Source organism: Chaetodon trifascialis, chromosome 17 (assembly GCF_039877785.1).
Source record: "Chaetodon trifascialis isolate fChaTrf1 chromosome 17, fChaTrf1.hap1, whole genome shotgun sequence".
In the NCBI taxonomy this organism is placed as follows: Eukaryota; Metazoa; Chordata; class Actinopteri; order Chaetodontiformes; family Chaetodontidae; genus Chaetodon; species Chaetodon trifascialis.
Window position 1 is genome coordinate 4,570,756 of NC_092072.1, and position 23,591 is coordinate 4,594,346.

The 23,591-nt window shown below is 43.7% G+C and overlaps 3 protein-coding genes across 8 annotated transcripts; 2 read left to right on the forward strand and 1 right to left on the reverse strand.

The window, feature by feature from the left end:
* Window positions 1-405: 405 nt before the first annotated feature.
* On the reverse strand, window positions 406-9,490 carry LOC139346071 (cilia- and flagella-associated protein 69-like). Its single transcript, XM_070984973.1, has 23 exons — window positions 9,059-9,490; window positions 8,267-8,326; window positions 8,113-8,178; window positions 7,637-7,746; window positions 7,463-7,539; window positions 6,886-7,056; window positions 6,269-6,421; window positions 5,833-6,010; window positions 5,459-5,582; window positions 5,274-5,322; window positions 5,046-5,167; window positions 4,715-4,946; window positions 3,883-4,047; window positions 3,669-3,784; window positions 3,448-3,566; window positions 3,075-3,156; window positions 2,809-3,001; window positions 2,281-2,418; window positions 1,934-2,010; window positions 1,617-1,814; window positions 1,389-1,475; window positions 1,219-1,302; window positions 406-832 (listed from the first exon to the last, which is right to left on the reverse strand). The coding sequence occupies exons 1-23, from the start codon at window positions 9,146-9,148 to the stop codon at window positions 668-670; spliced, it is 2,856 nt and encodes a 951-aa protein (XP_070841074.1). The 5' UTR covers window positions 9,149-9,490; the 3' UTR covers window positions 406-667.
* A 67-nt stretch (window positions 9,491-9,557) lies between these two features.
* LOC139346201 (lysine-specific histone demethylase 2) lies at window positions 9,558-18,234 on the forward strand. 2 transcript variants are annotated; one of them, XM_070985154.1, is made up of 21 exons: window positions 9,558-9,745; window positions 10,038-10,180; window positions 10,987-11,108; window positions 11,214-11,303; window positions 11,436-11,547; window positions 11,647-11,760; window positions 11,849-11,887; window positions 12,014-12,206; window positions 12,376-12,560; window positions 12,701-12,871; window positions 12,988-13,062; window positions 13,179-13,313; window positions 13,417-13,588; window positions 13,686-13,813; window positions 14,153-14,284; window positions 14,794-14,868; window positions 14,964-15,080; window positions 15,212-15,337; window positions 15,619-15,741; window positions 16,473-16,625; window positions 16,978-18,230. In XM_070985154.1, exons 1-21 carry the CDS (start codon window positions 9,730-9,732, stop codon window positions 17,059-17,061), a joined length of 2,505 nt encoding a protein of 834 aa, XP_070841255.1. In that variant the 5' UTR covers window positions 9,558-9,729; the 3' UTR covers window positions 17,062-18,230. The 2 variants fall into 2 exon arrangements, with proteins under 2 accessions (XP_070841255.1, XP_070841256.1); XM_070985155.1 differs by having other exon boundaries at window positions 9,597-9,745; window positions 11,214-11,260; window positions 16,978-18,234.
* Window positions 18,235-18,753: 519 nt separating this feature from the next.
* Window positions 18,754-23,415, forward strand: LOC139345891 (nucleolar protein dao-5-like). 5 transcript variants are annotated; one of them, XM_070984768.1, is made up of 10 exons: window positions 18,754-18,894; window positions 19,429-19,535; window positions 20,439-20,564; window positions 20,677-20,787; window positions 20,871-21,023; window positions 21,110-21,244; window positions 21,344-21,469; window positions 21,559-21,708; window positions 21,828-21,971; window positions 22,055-22,737. In XM_070984768.1, the coding sequence occupies exons 3-10, from the start codon at window positions 20,477-20,479 to the stop codon at window positions 22,117-22,119; spliced, it is 972 nt and encodes a 323-aa protein (XP_070840869.1). In that variant the 5' UTR covers window positions 18,754-18,894; window positions 19,429-19,535; window positions 20,439-20,476; the 3' UTR covers window positions 22,120-22,737. The 5 variants fall into 5 exon arrangements, with proteins under 5 accessions (XP_070840869.1, XP_070840866.1, XP_070840870.1 ...); XM_070984767.1 differs by having other exon boundaries at window positions 18,777-18,894; window positions 20,665-20,787; XM_070984765.1 differs by lacking the exon at window positions 19,429-19,535 and having other exon boundaries at window positions 18,760-18,894; window positions 20,665-20,787; window positions 22,055-23,415.
* The last annotated feature ends 176 nt before the right edge of the window (window positions 23,416-23,591 follow it).

Below are 23,591 nucleotides of genomic sequence, written 5' to 3' on the forward strand. Positions count from 1 at the left end.
GAGCGCTGCAGCTGGCAAACACAACACACTGCGGCCTTGGACATGAGCGCTCATTTTCACTGGACATAATTCAACTTTTTTATGCTTAAAGTCATTTAATGTTTTTTATTTTGATGTTACATAAGGCCTCAGTTTCCATGATGCCACAGCGGCTCCATTGGTTATATAAACAAACAAAGAATGAATGCATAGAAACATGCCTGAACGGTGCCATCATAGGTTTAATGACCTGAACACATTTAAAAACCAAATTCTTTCTTTAAGTTTCATGTGAACTAAATTTTCCATCTGAAGCACACTTTTTGTGACAGGCACACGTTTCATTTATTTAATTTAAGACATGCTGAAATAAGACATATTAGGCCACAAAGGCCAGTCAGTTTCCTACACAGTGTGTAGTATATGGGGGGTTGGAGGTGGGCTACTGTACAAGCTGCTGATTGTGCTCATCAAGTGACTTCATGTCTGCATTTGCTGCCAAAGTCAAAATAATCCCTTCAGTCTTTCAGATGCTGGGAATGAACTGTTGAACTATTCATGATAAATGAATGTTTGTGCGCTGCAGAGTTCGGTCTGTAAGGTTCATTTTGTGCTGGATGTGCATTCACATCTATCAGATGAAATGAAGGTGTAAAGGGCTTGTGTTGAACCAGAAGCCCTGCAGACGTCACTCTTCTGCAGAGACGGTGCTGAAGTACTCCGGGTCCTGCGCTGTGGGTCCCACTGCGTCCTGACCCGCAGCCTTGATGGGAGCTCTGGCCAGCGTCAGTTTCACTCCTGCAGGGCCCTGAGCGTCTGTGCTCTCTACAGACAAGACCTGCCCGATGAAATGCTGAAACACACAGCAAAACACAGAGCGTGTAATCGTCAGTGAGCGGGCCTCCTTGTTGTTCTGCACAGCTCAGTGTCACAGCTTTTACGCTGTAACAGGATTTAACACAAAGGCAATAATTACTTCCTAAATAATGATTGCTTCCTCATTCTGGCTCTTTTGTGAATCGAGTTATATGCGTCATTTTGATAGAGATAAACCTCCTTTATCTGTATTTCTCCTTTTTCTTTAAATACTTTTCCACTGTAGTTCATGGGGAGGGGAGCCATTCCCACTCTGTGCCTGTAGAGGTCAGTAAAATTGTGATCACTTCCTGTCAATCACTTTGCTGAACGAACTGTAGCCAAACGACTGACAGTGAGCAGTACTGTGTGTTAGTGACAGACCTCTGTATGATGACCTGTGGCATCCTCACACTTTGGTCTGGGTCTGGACGATTCAATGTACTTCTCCCTCTGTGCTTTCACTTCCTGCAAAAAAACCCACCACAGTTGTTGTCACTTTGTAACAGCAATGCTGACTTGTGGTCACATCTGCAGATATTAAAGATAAAAACCTTCAGGATCTCGTAGTTTGAAGTCTTGGAGACGTAACTGTCCCACGACTTGGCTGTGAGTTCCCGTTGCTTCCAGCGAGACATAATCTGCAATACGCCAAAAAAACGGTCAGAGCGCAAATCATGGAAACAAGATGTCTGCTGTGTCTGCATGGATTAGGTCAAGTCCCAGAGATAAATCAACTTTCTGTGAGATTTACTAGAAAGCAATCAGAGAACTCTGAGCACCTCTGTGTACATGAGCTCCTCCTCGCCGACTTCCTCCTTCTCCCGCTGCTCCAGGATGAGGTTTTGTTCTGCCGCGACCCTCCTCGCCGTGTCCTCCGCGATCTCACAGATGGTGCTCAGAGCCTCCTCGTCAGGGCTGATCGGCCTCACGCCGTCCAAACTCAGCTCCCTGATGACCTCCTCCCACACCTCGCCGACCTACAGCATCATGACAGACACCATGTTTGCAGTGTTTTCCTGATGAAAACTGGTGGTAGTCACAACTAATGTCATGTCCAGCACTAGCATCTGTCTTTTCTTAAAAACAGCAGTTCCACCTTGAAGTCCAGATATCTCCTCACGATGCTCAAGGTCACGTAATGTTCTGCTGATAATCCAGGAAGGTCTTGAAAACCTTCAAAAGCAACAAATAATTACTATACAGTTACTATCTATCTATCTATCTATCTATCTATCTATCTATCTATCTATCTATCTATCTATCTATCTATCTATCTATCTATCTATCTATCTATCTATCTATCTATCTATCTGTCTGTCTGTCTGTCTGTCTGTCTGTCTGTCTGTCTGTCTGTCTGTCTGTCTGTCTGTCTGTCCAGATGCTGATGAACTGTTTAAATAAGCGACAACATATTTGCTACAGTTCCTCTCGTAACTGCTTTACCGAGTTTGCAGAAGATGGAGTAAATCTTTGACCGCAGGTTCTCTGATAACTCCAGCACCGCAGCACTCGGCACGTTAGCAGGAAATGAGAGCTGGGTGTCCTTCTGCTGGTGAAGACTGAGGATGGGCCTCTGGGGATCTTAAAGTCAAAAGTGGAAAAACAGAAAATAAGAAGGAAGGATCTATAAATGTTAGCTATGTGGGAGAAAGAAAGAGCGGCGCTGCAGCTGTGTCTGGACCTGAACCTGCCCCACCTCCACCACCTCTTTTACCTGTGTTTTACCTGTGTGTTGGCCTCTAACTGACTGTTTGACACTTGGCACTTCTCTCTGCACTTTCTACAATGTGAAAACTATCTGATCTCAGTGAATGAGTTGAAACATTTTAGTTCAGTGCTGACTTTCACTCCCACTCACACCTGCTGCTCGGACTGACTGCCTATCTGCTGGCCAACAGGTCAGTCTAAATACAAGTGACTGAGAAACACTCACAGTCTCGTCGTTGACTTACAGTCTCGCTGAGGACTGACCTGCGATCCCTCCGTGTGGGTTTCGGCTGACTTTCAGCTCTTCCTCCTCCTCCCTCCACAGCTGCAGCAGGAGTCTGGGAGCTGTCTGACCGCTGTGGTCCCTCCAGCTCAGGATGTGAGACCGAGTGTTGGGGTTGTCACATAACTCCAGCAGAGTGGCGAGGATGCTGTAGTGTCCACATGTGGGACTCGACTGTTGTAGAGAGAGACAGTGTCATATTAGCACTTAACATTTCGGTACATATGGGAATCAATCAGCTACTTACACTGAGTAAGTCCAGCAGAAGCAACGCCCCCTCTTTGGCCAAAAAGAAATCCTCTGTGGTGTAGCAGCCCACAATACAGGACCTGATGGGAGAAACAACAAGAAAAAACACAAAAAATATGACCTCTGTGTCCTCAACAAGAGCTACATGCCTGAATGCAACCAAGACACATTGGGCTGATTCAAATGTGATTTCTGAAACCACATGACGACATGAGGGTGTGTCCCAATTCAGGGGCTAAATCCTGAAAAGAAATAAGGACAAACAGAGACATCAATGTGTCTTTGACTAAAGAGGACACAACAATGGAGCCAGATGTAAACATAAATAATAACAGTTAAATCAGTTTGTGTTTTGTCTTTGCTGAACTGACCACACACAGTCCACCGTGGAGAGGATGAGCTTGTTGTGTCCCAGCCCGCTGTAGAACCTGCTGGAGCCTTTCCTCAGGAAGTGAACTGCCATCTCAACTCCCTCTGATCCAAACAGCTCCTGGTACAAGAACATTGTTTTTCACCTATAGCGCTAAATATTACCTGTCTTCTTTTGCTTCTCTACAAACAAGAAGTGCTCTTGCCAGAGTCTTAATCTCACCTTCCTGTGCATGTCGCTCTCACACAGCATTGAAAGTATCAGCTGAATATCTGACTGCATCTCCAGGGTGATGACATCCTCTTCCTCAGGACTTGCTTCCATCTGCATCAGAATGCCTGAGACAAAACAACAGGTACGTCTGTGCTGAACATCATGTAAAATGTTTCCACTGCTATTGTGCACTTTGTAATGTGGAAGTCTTAATTTCATTTACCCAGGAGCTGGCTCATGACTCCTTCATCACAAAGGTCCTGGTTGACTGAGTCGTCGCCGACAGATGCCACAGATCTCAGCACTCTAACACAATGCCGCATCTGAGCCTTTTTACTGCCTCTTCCTCCTGTGGCATGGAAGCTGTGGCCCTGACTAAAGTGAGCATCTGGACCAAAGGAGGACATATAATAAATATTCTCTTCTTTTGTGAAAAAAGGCTTCAATACACAAAGTGTTGTGACACTGCTGAAAAGCAGAAAAGGCTAAATGAAGTGCCTACACTGACACTTGCAGGTCCAGATACTGTACAGGCGTTACATTGTCTTAAAGTGTTAATCATTTGCAATCGAAGTGTTAGTTGAAACTGAAGCACTGAAAGGGTTTGAAGTGTCTGATGAAATGTCAACTCTGAAAGCGAATTTTAGTTTCAAGTTCAAGCCCTGTGAACAGTGAAAGTTTGTGTGCTTTCACCAAAAACAGTTCAACTGTCAGGAGATGAAAGCAGCTGAACTGTCAGTGCAGCACAGGAGATTGCAGGGGAGCGGCAGCTGAAGCTGAACCACTGAAAATGATTGTTGTTTGAGAGCTGAAGGCATTTGAAATTTTACTTTTAAGCTCAAGTCCTACAGACACTTGATCTGTGAGTTTGCACTGAAAGCAGTTGAACTGTCAGCTGAAGTGTGAAAAATGAAAGCAATGATAAAAGGCTGTAAATAGAAATATTTTAACAGTTATTTCTAACTTTGCTACATGTTTTCTTTGTTTTTTTTTTTGTCTTCTTGGAGTTTTGCTCACTCTGACAGGACACATAAAACGTTTTGCTCCATCCTCACCTTGCTTGACGCACCAGTCCAGCAGGAGCAGCAGACATGTGTTTCCCTGACAGGACTTGTAGTCATCCAACATGAGCGGAGCGACAGTGGCCAGGGTGGCCAGCGCCTGCAGCTGGAGCTCCTCCTGCTGGACGGAGGACCAGTGGCGTGAACCTGAGCGGCGCGCAGAGGAGGCGGCGGGAGGCTTCACGCGCGTCAGCAGAACCTGCAGAACTCGTTCTTCTTTGTAAAGCTAAGAGAGGAAAACATGGAGGGAACATTTCGCACATTTAGACCTTTCACTGCATTTATTCAAACAGTTACAGAGAAACTAACTGAGCGTGTGACTGACCTGCAGGGCAGCTAAGTCCTTTGACATCAAAACCAACAGATTCAACAACAACTTCTTCATTTTCAAGTCTTCGTTACTGAAGTTGAGCTTGAGGTTGTGCACCAAAGGGTTGTTACTTTTCACTAAAACATAAATAAAGCAATTTTGTTACAATAAAAGATGCTTCAGCACTCAATATTATTCAAATGTAAAAAGGAAATAAAAATGAAAAGGAAAAAGTGGCCTCACGCTCTGGAAATGTGACGAGAGTAACGAGCTGTTTGGCAAATAAACTCTCCTGAAAATTAGAAACATGAAGTCAAGCAAACTATAACGGTACATTTTACACATTCTCTCTACATACTGAGCAGTTATGTGACTAAAATATCAGCTGCAGTGTGTTTCCATCATAAAATTACTGATCCTGTACTCACAACAAGCAGAGAGTTGGGACTCTCAGCGATGAGAGTGGTGATCACGAGCAGGTCGTTTGCAAGTTGGAGGTCAGAATGTCGGACACTGTTAATCAGCTGGTGAAAAAACGCTTCTTTCAGAGATCTAAATGAACAAAAAAATAAGATAACTTATATCTATTTATACAGAATGAGAACACAGAAGTATTTGCACTTTAAGCTTTCTAGTGGATGGAAAGTGGTACATTCTGGACTCAAATAACTTCCTCCAGATCTTAAAAGTTTGTAAATTTCTTTTGAAATGCTTGTTGCGAATAAAAGATCCTTAAGTGAAATGAAGTCTACAAGCCATCAGCCACATCTGAAGACATCTTAAACCCACAGGAGACACGTACATGACACACTCCATGCTGCTGAGCTGAGCAGTGACCTCCTCCTTGCTGCCTCTCTCCAGCAGGTTCCAGAGGATCTCGGAGGAGCGGAGCACGACCTGACCGGACGGGTCGGCTTCGTTCATGTGGAGGCAGATCGTCTCTGCTCCTCGTGCATTCAGTATTGACACACAGTTCATATCTGGTTAAATGAGCATCAAAGGCAATTAAAGAGATGTGATTAATAATAAAACAACCCACTGACCTGCTGACATTGACTCAAGGACACTTAAAATCACTGTTGTGATTGTTTGTCTGATTGTTATTTGGAATGAGCTGATTTAAGCTCTTGAGAGCTGGCTACTTTATCTAATGAAGGAGGGCATCTGTTGGATTGACATGTCTGACAGATCCCCTCCTCCACTCCCTCAGTAGATGCAGAATAAAATCAGTTACTGACCAGAAGAGCTGGAGAGGATCTGAAGTGTCTGCAGGAGCTGCAGCTTGATGGAGGGCTGGTTCTCCAGAGCAGCCATGGAGAGGAGCAACGTCTGAGCCAGGTCACTGCGCTCCAGCAGCTGCAGCCTGTAGCCTGGAGACGTTGGCTGGAGCCCTGCAGAAACAGATAAGAAGGTCAATACAATAGTTCAGCAGATGTATGGAATAAACCGCAAAAAACAAACTGAAGAGAAGACGAGAAAAGGACACATTCAAATATGGAAGGAAAGAAAGAATGAAAGAAGAAGAAATCCTCTTAATGGGATTTTGGGAAATCCAAATCAAAATCAATAACAAAGTGATACATTAACAAAACGTATTAAAATACAGATTCATGTTGTGATACACACAACAGTGTGTTGGTATATGTGGACAAAACTGTTTTACAGTTGAACAATGAGTTTCACAAGTATGTTCTCCGAGCGTCATCAGCCAGTGCGGGTTCATTTTCAGCCTTGTGACGTATTAGTAGGACTCTAAAAAAGATAAGACGTGAAAGAATAAAACAAACAAAAACACAGAAAAGAAAAGAAACAAAGGCGCAAGCATGCCACCACAGAAGCCACGAGAGAGCCTCACTTCGTGAAAGTCTAGAAAATCGGTTGTCAGAGTGGAAAGTCCGAGGCTTTGGCCTGGAGAGAGGATCCGTACCATCGAGCAGCTGTTTAGGAGCCACAGAGCTGAAGAATGATTTCACAGAGTCAACTATCTGCTGTCTCACTTCAGCATCTGACACCCTCATCAGACACCCTGCCAACAGAAACACGTCTGTTAGGAAATACTCATTAAATATGTATTTGTCTGAAAACCGTCCTCTGAAAATACTGTTTTAAAAAAAATTACTGAGCCTTTTTTTAAAAAAAATTACTGTTTATTTGTTTTTAAAAATGTACATCTTTGCAGGGAACCAATGGGCTTGAGGCTCAGACAGCCACAGAAAATGTGGGGAAGAAGTATTGAAAAAAATGACTAGTGTATTATTTATGTCTTTTCAGTGGATTTTTTGTCAGTAAGAAAAAAACTGATAACACCAGCCTTTTCCTTTAAGTTCCATGTCTTCACATTCATTTTGAAAACTGAATGTAAATGCTACCAGTAATGACGCGGTTGTGACGTGCAAAACTGAAAACAGCCGTTTAATAACTGATCTGTGTACCCATGTGAGAGAGGAACTCCATGACGTCCTGCGCGTAGTTCAGCTCATCAGATGCTTTCTCCTTCAGGAAGGGAAACCTGATATGAAGCAAAGCAACATGTCGATGTTCAGGCGATGGCGTGAGAAAAAACACCAGTGTATTCCACGGAGGTTTGAAATATTTAAGTTTCTTACCCACAAATTTTAAGCGCCTCACACAAAATGGGCACATATTCAGGATGATCCTTCACTTTCTCAGCACAGATGTTGAGTACTTTGGCGATGCCTGTCAGCTCCTTCAAAAGCTTGGAATAATTTAAGAAGCTTTAACATTTTTGGCAAAGTGTTTGCTTGCGGAGAGGTAAATCCCAGCGAGGGAGGGAAAGCGACGGGGCAAAGAGTCATCGTGACTGTGGTTATTTCTGAGCAGGGAAAATGCTGACAGACACAGTGATGCAGCTGCAAATTAGAGCCCTGGGAATGAAGTTTGGCTCCGTGTTCAGGTTGCATGAGAGCAAATCTATTTCCATCGCTGCCCCAGGGGACAGTAATGTGGAAAATTTGACAATCTGCTGCAGAGTGTGACACCTGAGAGAGATTTATTTTGGAAAAGATGGCACACTTGTATGTCAAGAGTATGTCAGAGGACTGAATCCAGAGAAAAAGGATACAAAGCCAATTTGGCTTCTCTTCAGTAGTTTCTTCAGGACGAAAAGGTGTCTCTCCTTCAAGTTAGCCTTCAGTCAAAAAGAGAATAGAAAGTATGATTACAAATAACATAACTTAAAACAGAAAAAAGCCTGATGGTGCTCAAGTTCAACTTACTGTCAAAGGATCTTCAAGAAGACGAATCACCTTAGTGATTTCAAGACTTTTAGCACTGACCTGCAGCGAAGTTACAGTTTAGGTCAAAGCAAAAGCTCGATTTACAATATAACACTATATAAAGCTTTTTAATAACCAGAGCTTTTCTTTGCTCCATCCGGCAATTAGGGTAATATTTAAAATTGCAACAGTTCGCTACTTAAATAGAAAAACTTTAAATATCAGTAATATTTTTGCACATTAAATATGATAATAAATCGTGGGCCTTTTCTTTCAATACTAATAACAAGTATGAGTAAAAAACACACTGTACATTATAGACAAATAAGCCATTAAGGGGCCGTTGGTCAAAAATAAGCTGTGGGCCCCTTCAGACCCCCTTCCTCCCACTCTCAGTGTTTTATGAGTGTACTGTTGCCTCTAACTACCCATCAAGTACAGTAAACACAGCAGATTACACACAGCGTCTTGATTACATCCTCCCTACACCCCCAAACCAACATACATTCAATGTTAGCATACCTGGTCATGATTTACTGTCTGCTAATTACTTTGAAAAATTAATTAAAAAGAGCTATGGTTTTCCTAACTTCGTGAGCAGAAAGTGAAAGAAGATATGATCCCTCTTATGTCGTGATAAGATGATTCCAGTCATTTACATTCGCAGTGATCAGGGCTTATAATCATTATTATTATTGAATATATGAGTGAGTGTAAACTGAGATGTAGGGCAGACACTTCAGCAGCATGATGAGTGTGGAAACCCTCCAAAGGCAGACAGTACGTGTTTACCTGCTGAACATGCTGGCTCTCAGCTGATGCTCTTGGTCTGGTTACGAGGATGTCCGGTTTTCTTCTGAGCGCAACTTTGCCTGAATCCATCTGCAAATTTCTGAGGGCTTCTTGCTTCAGCTTCTTACTTCAGCCTCAGAGGTAAACATCGTCGGTCCATTTGATTGTGGCCTCACGAAATGTTTATCTTCCAGTTGGTCTGAGGTTAGCTAACGTCAAAAGAAGCCAGTTGTAGATTATTACAGTTTCAAACATTATAAATAAGTCCAAGTTTATCGTCTAACCTCGGTGTTTGTTTCCTGAAAACAACGAGCTGAAACTTAAGCTTAACCCGAGTTGTTTTATTACAATAAAAAATCCGAGAAAAGTCTAAAAGTCAACGTTAGATAGTCGACCAACATCTCCCTCTGTGCGCTGATGTTGCTCCGGTCTGACAGCGTACTACAGTCGCTATGGTTACCGTGTAGTACGGCGAGCAGCGGAGTTCCAAACTCATCTTAAACGAAACGCCCATTTCCTCTTTATAACAGGAAGTGGTATTCTTGCAATAACAGCGCATTGATTTCCCCCACAACAATAAGAGGGAGACGGGCACAACAACGCAAAACCGACAGAGAAAGTGACATAAACGTCAGTACATCTCTGGCTTTGAAGAAACGCCGCAGTCGGCCATGCTGTCGGATGCAGGTCAGTGTTGATAATGCGCTGCTAATACTTGCTACATGCTAAATGTGACAGGCGGACATTGTTTGGCTGGTTTAAAGAGCTAGCTAATGTCTTCATGTGTCGCCACATTTGCTATGTTACACAATTAATCGCTTGTTTCATTCCATTTGGTTACTATCTAATAAGCTGTGTTAGTAGGAAACAAGTTATCTGTCATAAAGAGCCTCATCAGTCTCAAAAAAAGGCCGCATTTGAACTGAGCTGTCTCGCACTGTGCGCTGTTCAGACACGGATTGTTGTCACTAATGTTTAGACTACTCTGGGAATGCCTCTGGTGCCCGGCGAGCTAAGAAGAGGAGTTCCGGGGAGTCCTCGGGGGACAGTCAGACCCTGCGCTCCTCTGGAAGGCACATCAACGTCCGGGTGAAGCGCACCAACAACCCTCCACCTGGACAGGTGAGCTGCAGCGAGCACGATCGGCACAGTCATGTCTCATATGCCTTCATATCCTGTGGGGTCCTCCATGGCTCTGTGCTTGGTCCCATTTTTGGTCCATCTGTATATGCCCAATGGATTTTGAGGCTGATATTGATAATTTTATTCTGTTATTTACAATTATATTATTTGGGGACTTTTTGGCTTTGATAGTAACTCGCCAGTCAGGCATGAAATGTGGGGCGAGAAAGTCACAAGTTTTGTTCTGAGGAGGAGAACAAGTTTACAGCTGCAATATAACCTTGTTGGGCCTTTTTGGCTTCAGGTTTTAAGGCTCAGATCATGAAGCACAGTGTCCACAGTTTGAGTCCAGCTGTGGGCCTCTGCTGCGTGCCATTCTCCCATCTCTTGCTCGCCTCATTTCCTGTCATCTTTCTACTTTCAGGTATTCAATATTGACATTAAGCACTCTCTTGGGACAACAGTGTAAAGGAGACATTGTTGCTTTTTCTTTTTTTAGCTGCCCCGCCCTGTTAGTCTAATCGTTACACTAAACTAACAGACCTGGAGGACATCAAATACTGGGTGGATGGAAAACTTCCTCCAGCTGAAAAGAACAAACCCATCCTAACCTGCTCTTATTTTCCATCCTAAGTTGTTTGCTTTATCCCTGTTGGAATTTGTCATTGTCACAAACATGTGATCTTTATTTTTTATAAAGTGATGCTGCGGATGCTGATGCAGCACATGGGATCGATGTGTTTAAAGTGGTCTGTAAATAATGTGGAGTTGAGCTCGGTGATAACTTTCTCCACACTGTCTTCTAGAGTAAAAGAAAAGCCACAGACACAGAGGAGGAAGACGACCAGTCCGAGAAGAAGTACAGGAAGTGTGAGAAGGCCGGATGCTCGGCCACATACCCAGTTTGTTTTGCAAGTGCATCTGAAAGGTAGCTGCTTCTTTCGTATAACAGGAATCCGATTCGGACTCAATCGCTCTCATTTTTAGCTGCAGACCGTTTTGAATGGACCTGATTTGCGTCGTGTCTTGTCAGGTGTGCTAAAAATGGATACACCTCTCGCTGGTATCATCTGTCATGTGGTGAGCATTTTTGCAACGAATGTTTTGATCACTACTACAGAAGGTAATGTCGACAGAACAACCACTCACATAACATTAATAAAGCTTCTTCCATTATCGTCCATCAGTGTTTTTTACATTATGACATTAAAAGTGCTGTTGTGTCAAGGTTTTTCTTTTTTCCCCCCGCTTACAGTCACAAAGACGGCTATGAGACCTTTGCTTTGTGGAAGAAAGTGTGGACTAGTAATGGGAAAAGTGAGCCCAGTCTTAAAGCTTTCATGGCAGATCAGCAGCTTCCATTCTGGGTAAGTGCAGGTGGTTTTCCTGGTTCCTGTTAAACAGCTAAATGAGGTTATTCTAAGTTCGTATATACAGGGATGTTCATTGCGATATGTTGCTTTCAGGTTCAGTGTACTAAACCCGACTGTAGGAAGTGGCGTCAGCTGACCAAGGAGATCCAACTCACTGCTTCCCTGGCAGCGACGTACCGCTGTGGAATGAAGTTCAACAACATCAAGGTAAACAGGAAATAGCAAAAGAATCAATCAGTGATCAAGTGACATTTTTTATTATTTTATGGTGATACTTTTTTGTCTTTGCCTGCAGAGTGAAGGTCCAGACCAGTGCTCCCAGCCAGAGGACTTGGTAAGCTGGCGATGTGTGTTATACGATCAGTCAGCCCTGCTTTAGGCAAAGTATGAAATCCATTATAATGAGAAACTTCCAAGACAAGATAACGATCTGCATCCTCTTTAATCTTCGTTGTCACAGCGAGTGGTCGAGGTGACAGACAGCTGGTGGCATTCCATGTTGATTTTGCCGCCGTTGTTCAAAGAGAGTCCAGCCAGCCCTTTCCTCGCTGCCTACTACCCCGACTGCGTGGGGATGAGTCCATCAGGCTCTCCCAGCAACGTGTCTCTGACTGAGCTGAGGACGGACCACTGCAGAGCCGTCCAGCCACAAGGTACGTCTGCGAGCGTTACAGGAACAGCCTTCGTTTACGGGGCAGTGATTCTACAGACACGTGTGACAAAGAGGGAGTAATACATCATGGGGCGCTTGGTCAGCCTCCATGTAGAGATAACAGTTTTAACAACATAGCAATGTGTAGTAATCATGATTTTCTCCCTCAGTTCCAGGCCTGTGTCCATACTTCCAGCCCTTCTACCAGCCCAACGAGTGTGGCAAGGCTCTGTGCGTGCGGCCGGATATGATGGAGCTGGATGAGCTTTACGAGTTTCCAGAATTCTCCCGCGATCCCACCATGTATTTGGCTTTGCGTAACCTTATTCTGGCCTCCTGGCACAGGAATTGCAAGGTACACTGCAGACGTTTACCAACAGTGGCTGACAAGAATTGCGCGTTTCTTTTTCTTCTCTTCCTGCATAAAAGAGAATAGACGATTCCAAAACCAGCAAAAAGTCAAAACTATACGCAATTTTTCCTGTTTTTCTAAAGGAGGTGCTGACTTCCGAGAAATGTGCTCTGCACATCATTGTCCGGGGGTTGGTGCGTGTGCGCTGCGTGCAGGAGATGGACCGGGTGCTGCACTTCATGACCAGGAAAGGCCTCATCAACACGGGCGTGCTGGCGGTGCAGCAGCCTCTGCTCCCTGACAGATATCTCTCTGTGAGTGTCCTCATCTTTACCCCGTCATGACACAGCAGCGCATATCTTATGTAAATGTTTTTCTCATTTATTTGGTTAAGACCTACAGTACGTCCTGGATGTTATCATTTTTGCAGAGGAATGTCATCGTCATCGGTGCCGGGGCTTCAGGGTTGGCTGCTGCACGGCAGCTGCAGAACTTTGGCACTCAGGTAAACGTCCTTGGCTCACGTTAGCTCCTGTCACTCATCTCCTGTGACCTTCTATTTCACCCTGTTTGCTGGCCACAGTGCTGTGCCTTACACTCTTCATTTTCATTGGTCTACAGGTGGTGGTGCTAGAGGCAAGGGAGAGAATAGGAGGTCGTGTGTGGGATGATACGTCTCTGGGAGTCACTGTCGGGCGGGGAGCTCAAATTGTCAATGGCTGCGTAAACAACCCCATTGCCCTGATGTGTGAACAGGTGAGAATTTTTAAGAAGAAAAGAAGGAATTCCTGATCTGGGGTCTGCGTTTTTCTTAATTTCAAATGGAAAAACATGCTGTCTTCTTGGATTTCTGTTGCAGATGGGCATCAAGATGCATAAGCTGGGAGAGCGGTGTGACCTCTTTCAAGAGGGGGGGCAGGTTACTGACCCCGCCATTGACAAGCGCATGGACTTCCACTTCAACGCCATCCTGGACGTGGTGTCAGAATGGAGGAAGGACAAGTCGCAGAACCAGGACACGCCGCTGAAAGGTGCTGCGCTGTGTGCAACTCAGCAAGACTATTTTCAAAATAAAAAATCATTTAAACACAGCAATTATTACAGATATTTGACCTTTTGCCTCTCCAGAAAAAGTCCAGGAGGTGAAGAAGAACTTTCTTCAGGAGTCTGGAATCCAGTTCAGCGAGTTGGAGGAGAAAGTGCTGCAGTTTCATCTCAGCAACCTGGAGTACGCCTGTGGAAGCACGTTAGACCAGGTCTGAAAAACTCACACACGGAACATTTTCCCGCTGTGTCGGGGGCCAGGTTCAATCATTTTTCCACTCAAGCTGGAAAAACTCAGGCTGGCTTGTTGTGAATACTTCCTACATTTCTGGCTGTCTGTGTAGAATCAGCACAGAATTCACCACAGAGACAAACACACAGTTTATGTCCTGGAAAACACCTCGTCTGCGTCTGACCTGTAAGAAACCTGCAGGGAACTCTGGTGACACGTCTGCACTCTGCACATCATGATTGTGTGGGTTTTGATATTGTGTCCCGAAGAGATCTGTGATGAAAATATTCTCAGCTTTCTTTGGTTCCTTTGTTTTTAGGTATCGGCAAGATCCTGGGACCACAATGAGTTTTTTGCCCAGTTCTCAGGAGACCACACTTTACTCACCAAGGGCTACTCTGTGTTACTCCTCAAACTGGCCGAGGGCCTGGACGTCCGCACAAAGTGCCCGGTTTGTACCTCAGTCTTCTAATTTCAGCGGCTGCTTTGACCTTTTGTACTCAGTGTTGTTTACCTCATGAAGAATCCCGTCCTTAAGACATCAGGTGTACCAGGAGCGGTGGGCTGCCAGCCGACAGCGGCGCCCGGGACCCAGTTCCTTTTTTGTCACCATTGGTCAGGTGGTGTTCTTCTTGCATGTTTTTAGTGGGGTTTTATTTTGTTTGTGGAGGATACCCTAGGTGAACACAGGGAGAACATGCAAACTTTCTGTTTGCTGTCGGCTCGCAACCCACCGCTCCTGGTCTGCTGTGGAGGAAGGACTTACTAGGATGGGTCAAATGCAGAGGACGAATTTCACTGAAGCATGTGCATGATGTGTTGTTGTTGTGTTCTTCAAAGCATGGCATGTGTTGTGATTAATAAAGTAAAGTTCTTCTTCTTCTTCTTCTTCTTCTTCTTCTTCTTCTTCTTCTTCTTCTTCTTCTTCTCCTCCTCCTCTCTTTTCCCTTTCAATTGCAGGTCCAGGCCATTGATTACTCAGGTGATGTTGTCAAAGTTACCTCCTCCAGTGGGTCCCAGTGGACAGCACAGAAGGTAAAAACATGAATAAAATGTTTGTGTATGTATAGGTGTATTTTGATTATCATGGTGTCGTGTCATTGAGCTTTAACATCCTTCCCTCCTGTCAGGTTCTTGTTACGGTCCCATTGACGTTACTTCAGAAGAACTGCATTCAGTTCAACCCTCCACTTCCTGAAAGGAAACTGAAAGCAATCCACAGTCTGGGAGCCGGCATCATAGAGAAGGTAACAACTCTTTCTGTGTAATTCATGGTTGTAAATAACAACAAGCCACCAGGCAAAAGTTTCCTGACTCAAAAGTGTCCCGCTCATTAGAAAGTTGCCTCCTCCTACAATCAATTTTTGACTTCTTACAGATCGCCCTTCAGTTCCCGTACAGATTCTGGGACAACAAAATCCAAGGGGCAGACTACTTTGGTCACATACCGCCGAGTCCTGACAAGAGAGGCATGTTCAGTGTCTTCTATGACATGGAGCCGCAGGTTTGTTTTCCTCACAGTAAGACAGTGTCGGCTAATCACACACTGTCCTGTCAGAAATGACACCTAATTTGTACTCTTACTGAAGAAAATGGGTTTGGATTGTTGGCCTTGTTGCTGGCCAAACAGTGCTGTGTATGTTTTGCTAAACAGAAATAAATAAAAGATGAACACAGTGAAAGCAGAAAGTATAAAAAGATTACAGTGTGCACAATGCTGCCTTTGTGTGTGTGTGTGTGTGTGTGTGTGTGTGTGTGTGTGTGTGTGTGTGTGTGTGTGTGTAGGGGAAGCAGGCCATCCTCATGTCTGTTATCACTGGCGATGCTGTCCCTGCTGTCCGAGACATGGAGGACAAGGAGGTGGTGGATGAGTGCATGAAGGTCCTGCGCGAGCTTTTCAAAGAACAGGTAATGTTCTTGTAATGTTTGATGCCAAAGCGAAAACCAACTCTTTGAACTGCCGTTTTTTGGAGAGTTGCTTCCACTTTAATTCAGGCTGACTGATGAAATAGTCCCAGAAACTAAACTGTGGAACTAAATTAGGAGCTAAAAGTCACATTTATTTGGACCCTTGAAAACTGATCTGGCTTCTAAAGGTTGTTTTTTGTATTCAGCAACACAAGGGCATCATATTGTTGTTGTAGCTTACTGCTCTGCTCCTTGGACGTTGGAGGTTGTTAAAAAGGAGACATAAACCTCCACCCTGACAGTTCCTGGACTGTCAGAAAGTACTTTGCCCAGAACAGCCACTTTGCTTGGGCTGTAAAATTCTGTGCTGTCCAGGATCTAAAATTAGACTCAGATCTGTTCAGTCAGGCAAAGTCTGTGTCAGTAAGAGGTTCTTACTGCGCCGAAATGATTAAAAGAAGAAGAGAAGAAGAGACGTACTTTATTTATCACAACACAACAATGCACACTACATGCACACGCCATGCTTCTTGTGAAATTCTCCACTTTTGACCCATCCTGGAAAGTCCTTCCTCCACGGCAGACCAGGAGCGATGGGCTACCAGCTGACAGCGGCGCCCGGGGACCCAGTGTTGCCACTCTTCCACCGTGCCACTAAACACTTTGTATTTGTACTTTTTGTGTGTTTCTCATGACAGTTGTTGTTATTTACTGTGTGCCATCCTCCATAGGAGGTCCCAGAGCCAGTGCATTTCTTTGTCACACATTGGAGCAAAGACGTGTGGTCCCAGATGTCCTACAGCTTTGTGAAGACGGGGGGAAGCGGAGAGGCCTATGACATCCTCGCTGAGGACGTGCAGGGAAAAGTGTTCTTTGCTGGCGAGGTAACAACGCACACTTTAATCAAAAGTGTCTCTAATGGTTTTGAAGCAGTGATGTGGGTTTTATTTGCTTTTGACGGGTCGTTGGTGCCTTTCAGAGCAGACCTGGTAAGAAAAGCAGGTGGTGGTAAGAAAAGGGTTTAACTGAGAGCCAGCATGCACCATAACAGGACCCTGAAACTGAAGCAGCTACGTGGAGTTCAGACATAATTAATTATGTTATTTCTGACTGTGACATTTCAAGATGACTTTTGTGAAAATGCAGATCAAACTCTGCAGTATTGTTGAACTCACTCGTTTTGCTTTAGTCAAGGACCTCTTGATTTGATTTGCTGTCGTTGCTTTTTGTTTTCAGGCCACCAACAGACATTTCCCCCAAACTGTGACAGGAGCCTACCTGAGTGGGGTCAGAGAAGCCAGCAAGATGGCTGCTATATAAACTCTCATTTCCAGAGCACTCAAACACCAGCATGGACACACGGGTTGCACTGAGCGACAGACCCTTCAACAGCTCCTGACTGCATTACCTGAATTGCTCCACTTGAAATGATATTTCGCTGTACTGTGATGCGTCTGATCAGCAAGACGCCGTTAGTCACTTTCCAATAGCGGGGTCAAGTAGCGCTCTACATTTTTAACACAGAACGAGTTAAAGTGCTTTTTATTTATATCAAAAATGCAGCCGGCAAATCGTTTGTTGGCAACAAGATGCAAAAAAAAATCAACAGCGAGGCTCGAGCAATGGATGATCCCCGTGCGGCTCTGCCCGGGGCTGCTGAGCTGGAGAGCAGGATGATGTTATGTTTGTGGTGTATGTAGCACTTCTGTGATGAAATGGTCCGAACATTTAATTTAGAGAGATTATGGTGCGTGAAACATTGGTGAACTCTCAGTCGTCTAATCATGAATTCAACTGAATAGGATTTATTCTCCAAGGATCACGTTTCAAGAGATCATATTATATTGATATCTAAGAATATTGTCTTTTTTGAGAGTTAACGACCAATGTTTCATACAGCTGTAATGAATTTGCATTGTGATTACTGTGTTGGTACAAATGGTGAAGAGAAGTGGATGAAAGGTTAGACATATAGTCGTGATTCTGTGATAGCACTTTTGCTTTAAAGCAATTATTTGATTTAAAACCAATAAGAGAAGGAATGAATAGTTCACATGTATAACAAGATGATTTCTCAGTAGGACTGAACATGATCAGAGGATTGTCCCCTCACAGTCTCAGGGATGGGATCAAGACAGCAACACCCAAGCAGAAAACGATGGAGGGAAGTGATGATTGAGCAATCCTGATGGGTGGCAAGAAAAATAACACAACCGACCAAAGGAGGAAAAAGCTCTCCATGTTTCTGTCGTATTAGTTCCTGAACAGTTAAGTTCCTGAGGTCTGGGGTTGGGGAACAGCACAACAATGTCCTCACTGTGTTTGATTCATGTTAATTAATGAAGCTTTATATGTAGGTCCTCATATCACTGTTTGGATCAGTACATGATCATATCCTGTTTGTCCGTCTTCACAGTGCTTGAATATTTATCTTGTATGTGTGTAATAAACTGAGCTATCGACTGCCACCCTGGTCGCTTACACTTCTGGATGAATGTTCGGTTCCTTTTTTTCTTCATCAAGTCAGGAACTTAAATCAGCTTTCATTTATTTATTGATACAGATTTATGCCATTTTTAGGCAAAAAATTTCAGCCTGTCAGATGTGAATATTTGAATTTTTGGGGGATTTGAACTGTTGGTTGGACAAAACAAGCAATTTGAACGATTCAGATATGAAATTGTGATTGACAATTCACAAATTTCTCATGACGTACAGACTGTGCACTGGCACTGGTTGGTAGGCATGTGGATAGAAAATGCATTTATTGAGAGGATCAAAATGGGAATCATGCCTTGATAAAATGCACCAACTATCACACAGAGAAGAGCCTCATGTGAGCAGAGCTGTCAGAAAATGGAGTTACGGCTTATTCGCTGAAAGCTGTAACATTGTGAAACAACAAAAGCTGTAATTAATTTTCTCTATGAGGATTTAACTCATTCAGTGGAGTTCTACACATGACCTGTGGGGGCAGCAACACCGCTTTGCAGCGTGTGGTCTGCCTGCCGCAGATTCCATCAGAAGAAGAAGAAGCTAACGTAACTCAAAAAGAAGAGGCAGTGGAGCAACTTGGGGCGGTTTGGATGAGGAGCATCAAAATGGACTGCAGCACGGCTGACGAGGCGACCAATGTAGTCCAGGACTCTCCAGGTAGTTAGAGTCACAGTGTTATTTTAAATTTTAGCTGAGCGGGAGGACATTTCACGGAGCTGCGTCGGAGCTAAACGCTAAGTTAGCTTACAACTTAGAAATTAGGCACTGGCATCACTGCTGCTAGCGTCTTAAGATGGGAGAGTTTCCACCGATCCAGTCGGATGACATGTTGTGAGGACAACAGGAACATTAGCTCTTAAAACACAAATAGTACTAGTGGTAGTAATGGTGGAGTTTCGCTACCGTTAAGTACTGTACGTTACGTTACCTAAGCATGATTTTGTGGTGTTTATTTACCACGTCCAGTTTTGCCACTTTTTACTTCACCACACACTTCAGAGAACATTTCTACTTTCTCCTCCTCTACATTCATCTTGTGACTCTTCATTTTATCATATTAAAATCAGAACAGTAGTACACACAGTGTATTAAAGCATAAAAAAACTTCTCCCTTGTTAATGCATGATAATACAATACATTTAACACAGTTCTTTTACTTTTGATACTGTAAGTATATTTTGATTATGATAGGCAGCGGGTGTGTGACATCATCAACAGCAAACCGGCCATTTTTGGAGGACACCAACTGTCACGTGTACACCGGCACCACCCATCATGCTCTATAGCCTGAACTAAGGGTGGGTGATATGACCTCAGTAGATGGGTCTTTCCTGTACCAACAAAACTAGCTGAGCCTGTGCTGAGGTATGAAGTGTGGAGATAATTAGGTTTGGCTATGTGAGACGACCCACAAAGCGGTGTGAAAAAAACTATTGAATGATGCCCAGCTCTTGACTGTCCCCCAATATTAGGTACGCCAGCATTGCTCCAGTGTGTGGGTCTCCAGTAGATGCTGTGAGCCACGTTAGCTTCAGGATGTGCTAACGCCAAATTCAACAAGCTAACCAGTAAAGCAGTAAAAAGCAGCACGAAGCTTTCAGGTTCTAAGTTTGAAGTCGGGATCGAGCCGTCCTTCAGCCTCAGGTTTGAAGTGAATCCTGCTTTGTATTGGCCCTCAGAGCGGTCAAAAATAAATTGATTAGCGCACACATGCAGCCGAAGAGTTTTCCAGTTGTTGTGGGGATATTTCCATCAGGTTAATTCACTTTGTCTCCACTTCCTCAGATGGTGGGAGCAGATGAAGGCTTTTGTGTTGTGTATTAGTGTGCATTGTTCATAATGTTACCCTTCACATCTTCATGTTACCAGAGTCTGTGTTATAGGAAGGAAGATCTTAGTCACTTGATATAACGCCAGTTCTATGAGTACGTGCATAAGTGTCTACCTGCATGGTATCGCACACAGTAAAGCATATTATTGTTAATATGCTAAGACATTCTCTATAATGATGGCATTACAAAATCCATGTGATGGCAGAACGAAACTGGTATATTACCAACCCGTAGTCTGAACCCTTTCAGTCAAAACAGAGGGCAGAAACAGTCATGTGAAAACAGACACAACCTAAACTTTCGCTCCAGCACTAAATTAAAAAATATTTTCAACTTTACACATTGTGATACCGTCTTCTCCTGTTGTAGCTTTAGATGACTCCTCAGATGACGAGCCTTTGATAAAGATGAAAACAGTCTCCGCACCAGCTAAGAGACCAGTGACAAAAAACAGCCCGTCAACCAGATCTAATGGCACACATAGCAACAAAGCAGGTGGTTACAGTACCATATGTCATCAGCCATATCTCAGCTGTGTTTTCTGCTTTGTGTCTGGAATGGATGCCTTTCAAATGTTTGTATCTAACTATTTCAGATGTGAATACAGATGAGAGCTCCGACAATGAGCCGCTCATAAAGATCGCCAAAGTGTCGTCCAAAGCTGTGAATAAGTCTTTCACAGTGCCTCCAAAAAAAACTGTCAGTACAAAGGAGAGAGGTAAGGTAATTTTCTCTCCACGGACCTTCAGCATCAACAGGACGTTACTGTTCTCTTGGTCATGACTTCCGTTTCTTACACAGAATCCCAAGATAACGCTGATGGTTCGGATGATGAGCCTTTGAGTGAACTTGCCAAGAGACTTCAGTCCAAACCTCAGAGGAAGGCATCTGTCGTGTCATCTAGGAAAGCAACCCCAGTCATGAAATCGAAAAGGAACTCAGCAAAGAAAACAGGTAAGTATTAAAATTTGGTAATCACCTCATCTAAATTGATTTTCTCACAGCATTTGTTCCAACAATGAATGTTGTGTGTGTTCTAGTTAAATATGCAGAGTCTTCCAGCGATGATTCAGATGATGAACCACTGGCGACGACGAAGAGGAAGCTGACAAAGGCTCTCGAAGAGCAAAAGAGCAAGAAAACAAAACAAAAACTAAAAGACAAATCATTGAAAGGTAGGCAACACTTTCATTGGACTGGCCAGAAGGAATGAATTCAGTTTTATTACAAGTCAAGTGCTTGCCTTTGGATTTTAAAAGACCCCTCATCCTCAGACAGCAGCTCGGATGATGACGATGATGATGTTCCCTTGGTGAACCTCATTGCCAAGAAGAAACCAGTGAAGAAAAACACAAAGACAACAGCTGTATCGCATGGCAGTGCATCCAGAAACAGACGAGGTACTGCAGCAGTAACGACGACACAAACATAATGTATGCTGTATAATGGGAAATGATTTAAATCCTTGCTGCTTTGACTTGTTTGGTAGGACTTTCTGATGACAGCTCAGAAGATGAACCCTTGATTAACTTTGTGAAAAAGAACCGCACAGACAAGCAAACAAAAACCAAAATGAAGGCTTCAGCTCAGAAGAAAAGAGACACAGCTCCTGAAAAGCCAACGAAGATCCTTGTGTCAGGTAAAGAAAAAGGTGACAGAAATGAAAATGCATAACACCAACATACACGAGAAAACAAGGTATTGTTAAAAATTGTTATCAATCAGTAACGCGTCTATGTTTCCTTCATGTTTTTTCAGGATCATCAAACGACAGTTCAGATGATGAACCCTTAATCAAGGCAGCCAAACACCCACAAGTGACCAAAATCGTCAGGATAATATTAGAGAGGTGTGATGGTGAAGAGACGGGGGCAGCAAGAAGCGTGAACAAAACCAGAGCAGGTACTGATTACATAATCAGTCACTGCTGATGCTGTAACAGAAGCTCCAACTAAAGATAACATTATTGTTTCTCTTCAAAACAGGCACACCGACTGCTGAGAAGAGCGAGGAGTCAGACGGCTCAGAGCAATCACCAGAAGAAGCATAAGAACAGGAAAGAAAGGCTGGAACAGGCTGAAGAAACTGCCTGTTGTTCCCTTTCACCTCCTGGACTGGGAGGCTCAGACCACCTTGTGGCTCCACGTTTGAAGGACTCTTAAAGTGTTGTAAATCCGTCGGAGAGACGCCTCCCGAACAGTGTTCATTTAAAGTTTTGTATACAGTTCATATGTTAACTTAAGTTGTTGATATTTTTACTCCTGTTTGTAAGTTTGGGTTTTAAGTTTGTGGGTTCCTGAAAGATTTAATGCACAGTCTTGATGTTCTTTTACTCTTTGTGCCTGTTGTTTGTGTTGGCTGTTTCCTCTGGTTCTCGGTCGAATGTTCAAGTGTGAGGGGCAGAACTGTATTGTGTTTGTGCCAATGTGTTGTTATTAACAGTCTTACTTTGTCCATTGCTGTGCATCGCCACCGTCTTCTGTCTCCTGTGTCCATCTTGTATTTCTCTTCGAGGAACAGCTGGAGGCAGACAGTCCGGAGGCACAGCAATGGGTGTGACCTATGCACCCTCCTGTGCCAACCTCTTAGTCAGAGAATGGCAGGAAAAATTAATTTAGAGCTCATCCAACCCCTACTTGGACAAAATAAAATGGTTTAGACACTACATAGATGATGCGGTATTCTTTATGCCATGTGAAGAATATGTAGCACTTGGAGTTCATAAACAATCACAAACTTGGTACTACCATCCATCAAAAAGCCACTGATGGGACTACAATCCTAAGGGCTGAGAGTTTCCTTTCAGAGACACAGAGTAATGAAGACGCAGTGGAAAAATTTGATGACAAGCATGGCATCGCTTCACTGAACGAGGTTACGAAAGAAACACTGGAAAAATGACTTTGAAGAGCCAAGTCCTTAAATAGAAAACAGTCCAACCCAAAAGAAACCTCACTGTTCTTAAAACTCTATGTTATGACAGTGCAGCAAACAAGCATATGTCAAGCAGATGTCCCAGGTTTTCCCAGCTTAGAGAAGAGCATGGCTGGCAAGGACGAGGCAACAACAGAGTTCAGACACAACATGATTTGAGCTGTGCACACTGCTGCCTTTAGTGGTTCGTCATGGCTGTGCATGCTGCTTCCTGTTGCTGTGTGATGGAAGCCATTGGAGATAATGGCGCTGTTGTTGTGTTGTGTCTGAAAGGGCCTGGAGCCTTAATATGTAGCCACAAGGAGCAGGGGCCCCAGAGGCCAAATTAACCAGAGCCCCTGCTGCCAAAATATTAGAACCCAATAACACTGGCAGCCCAGTAGCCATGCTGAATACAGGTAAAGTCAATCCCGCTTCAGACTTTTGATTTTTGAAATCATGTGCTTCTTATAATTCCAGATATAAACAAGATAACAGATTTCTTAAAGAAGGCTCGAGAAAATGTTTTAGCATTTTTCCTTGGTAAACAACTTGGACAGTTAGTTGATTTGCAATACCATTGATTCATTTTCTGTTATGACTTTTTTT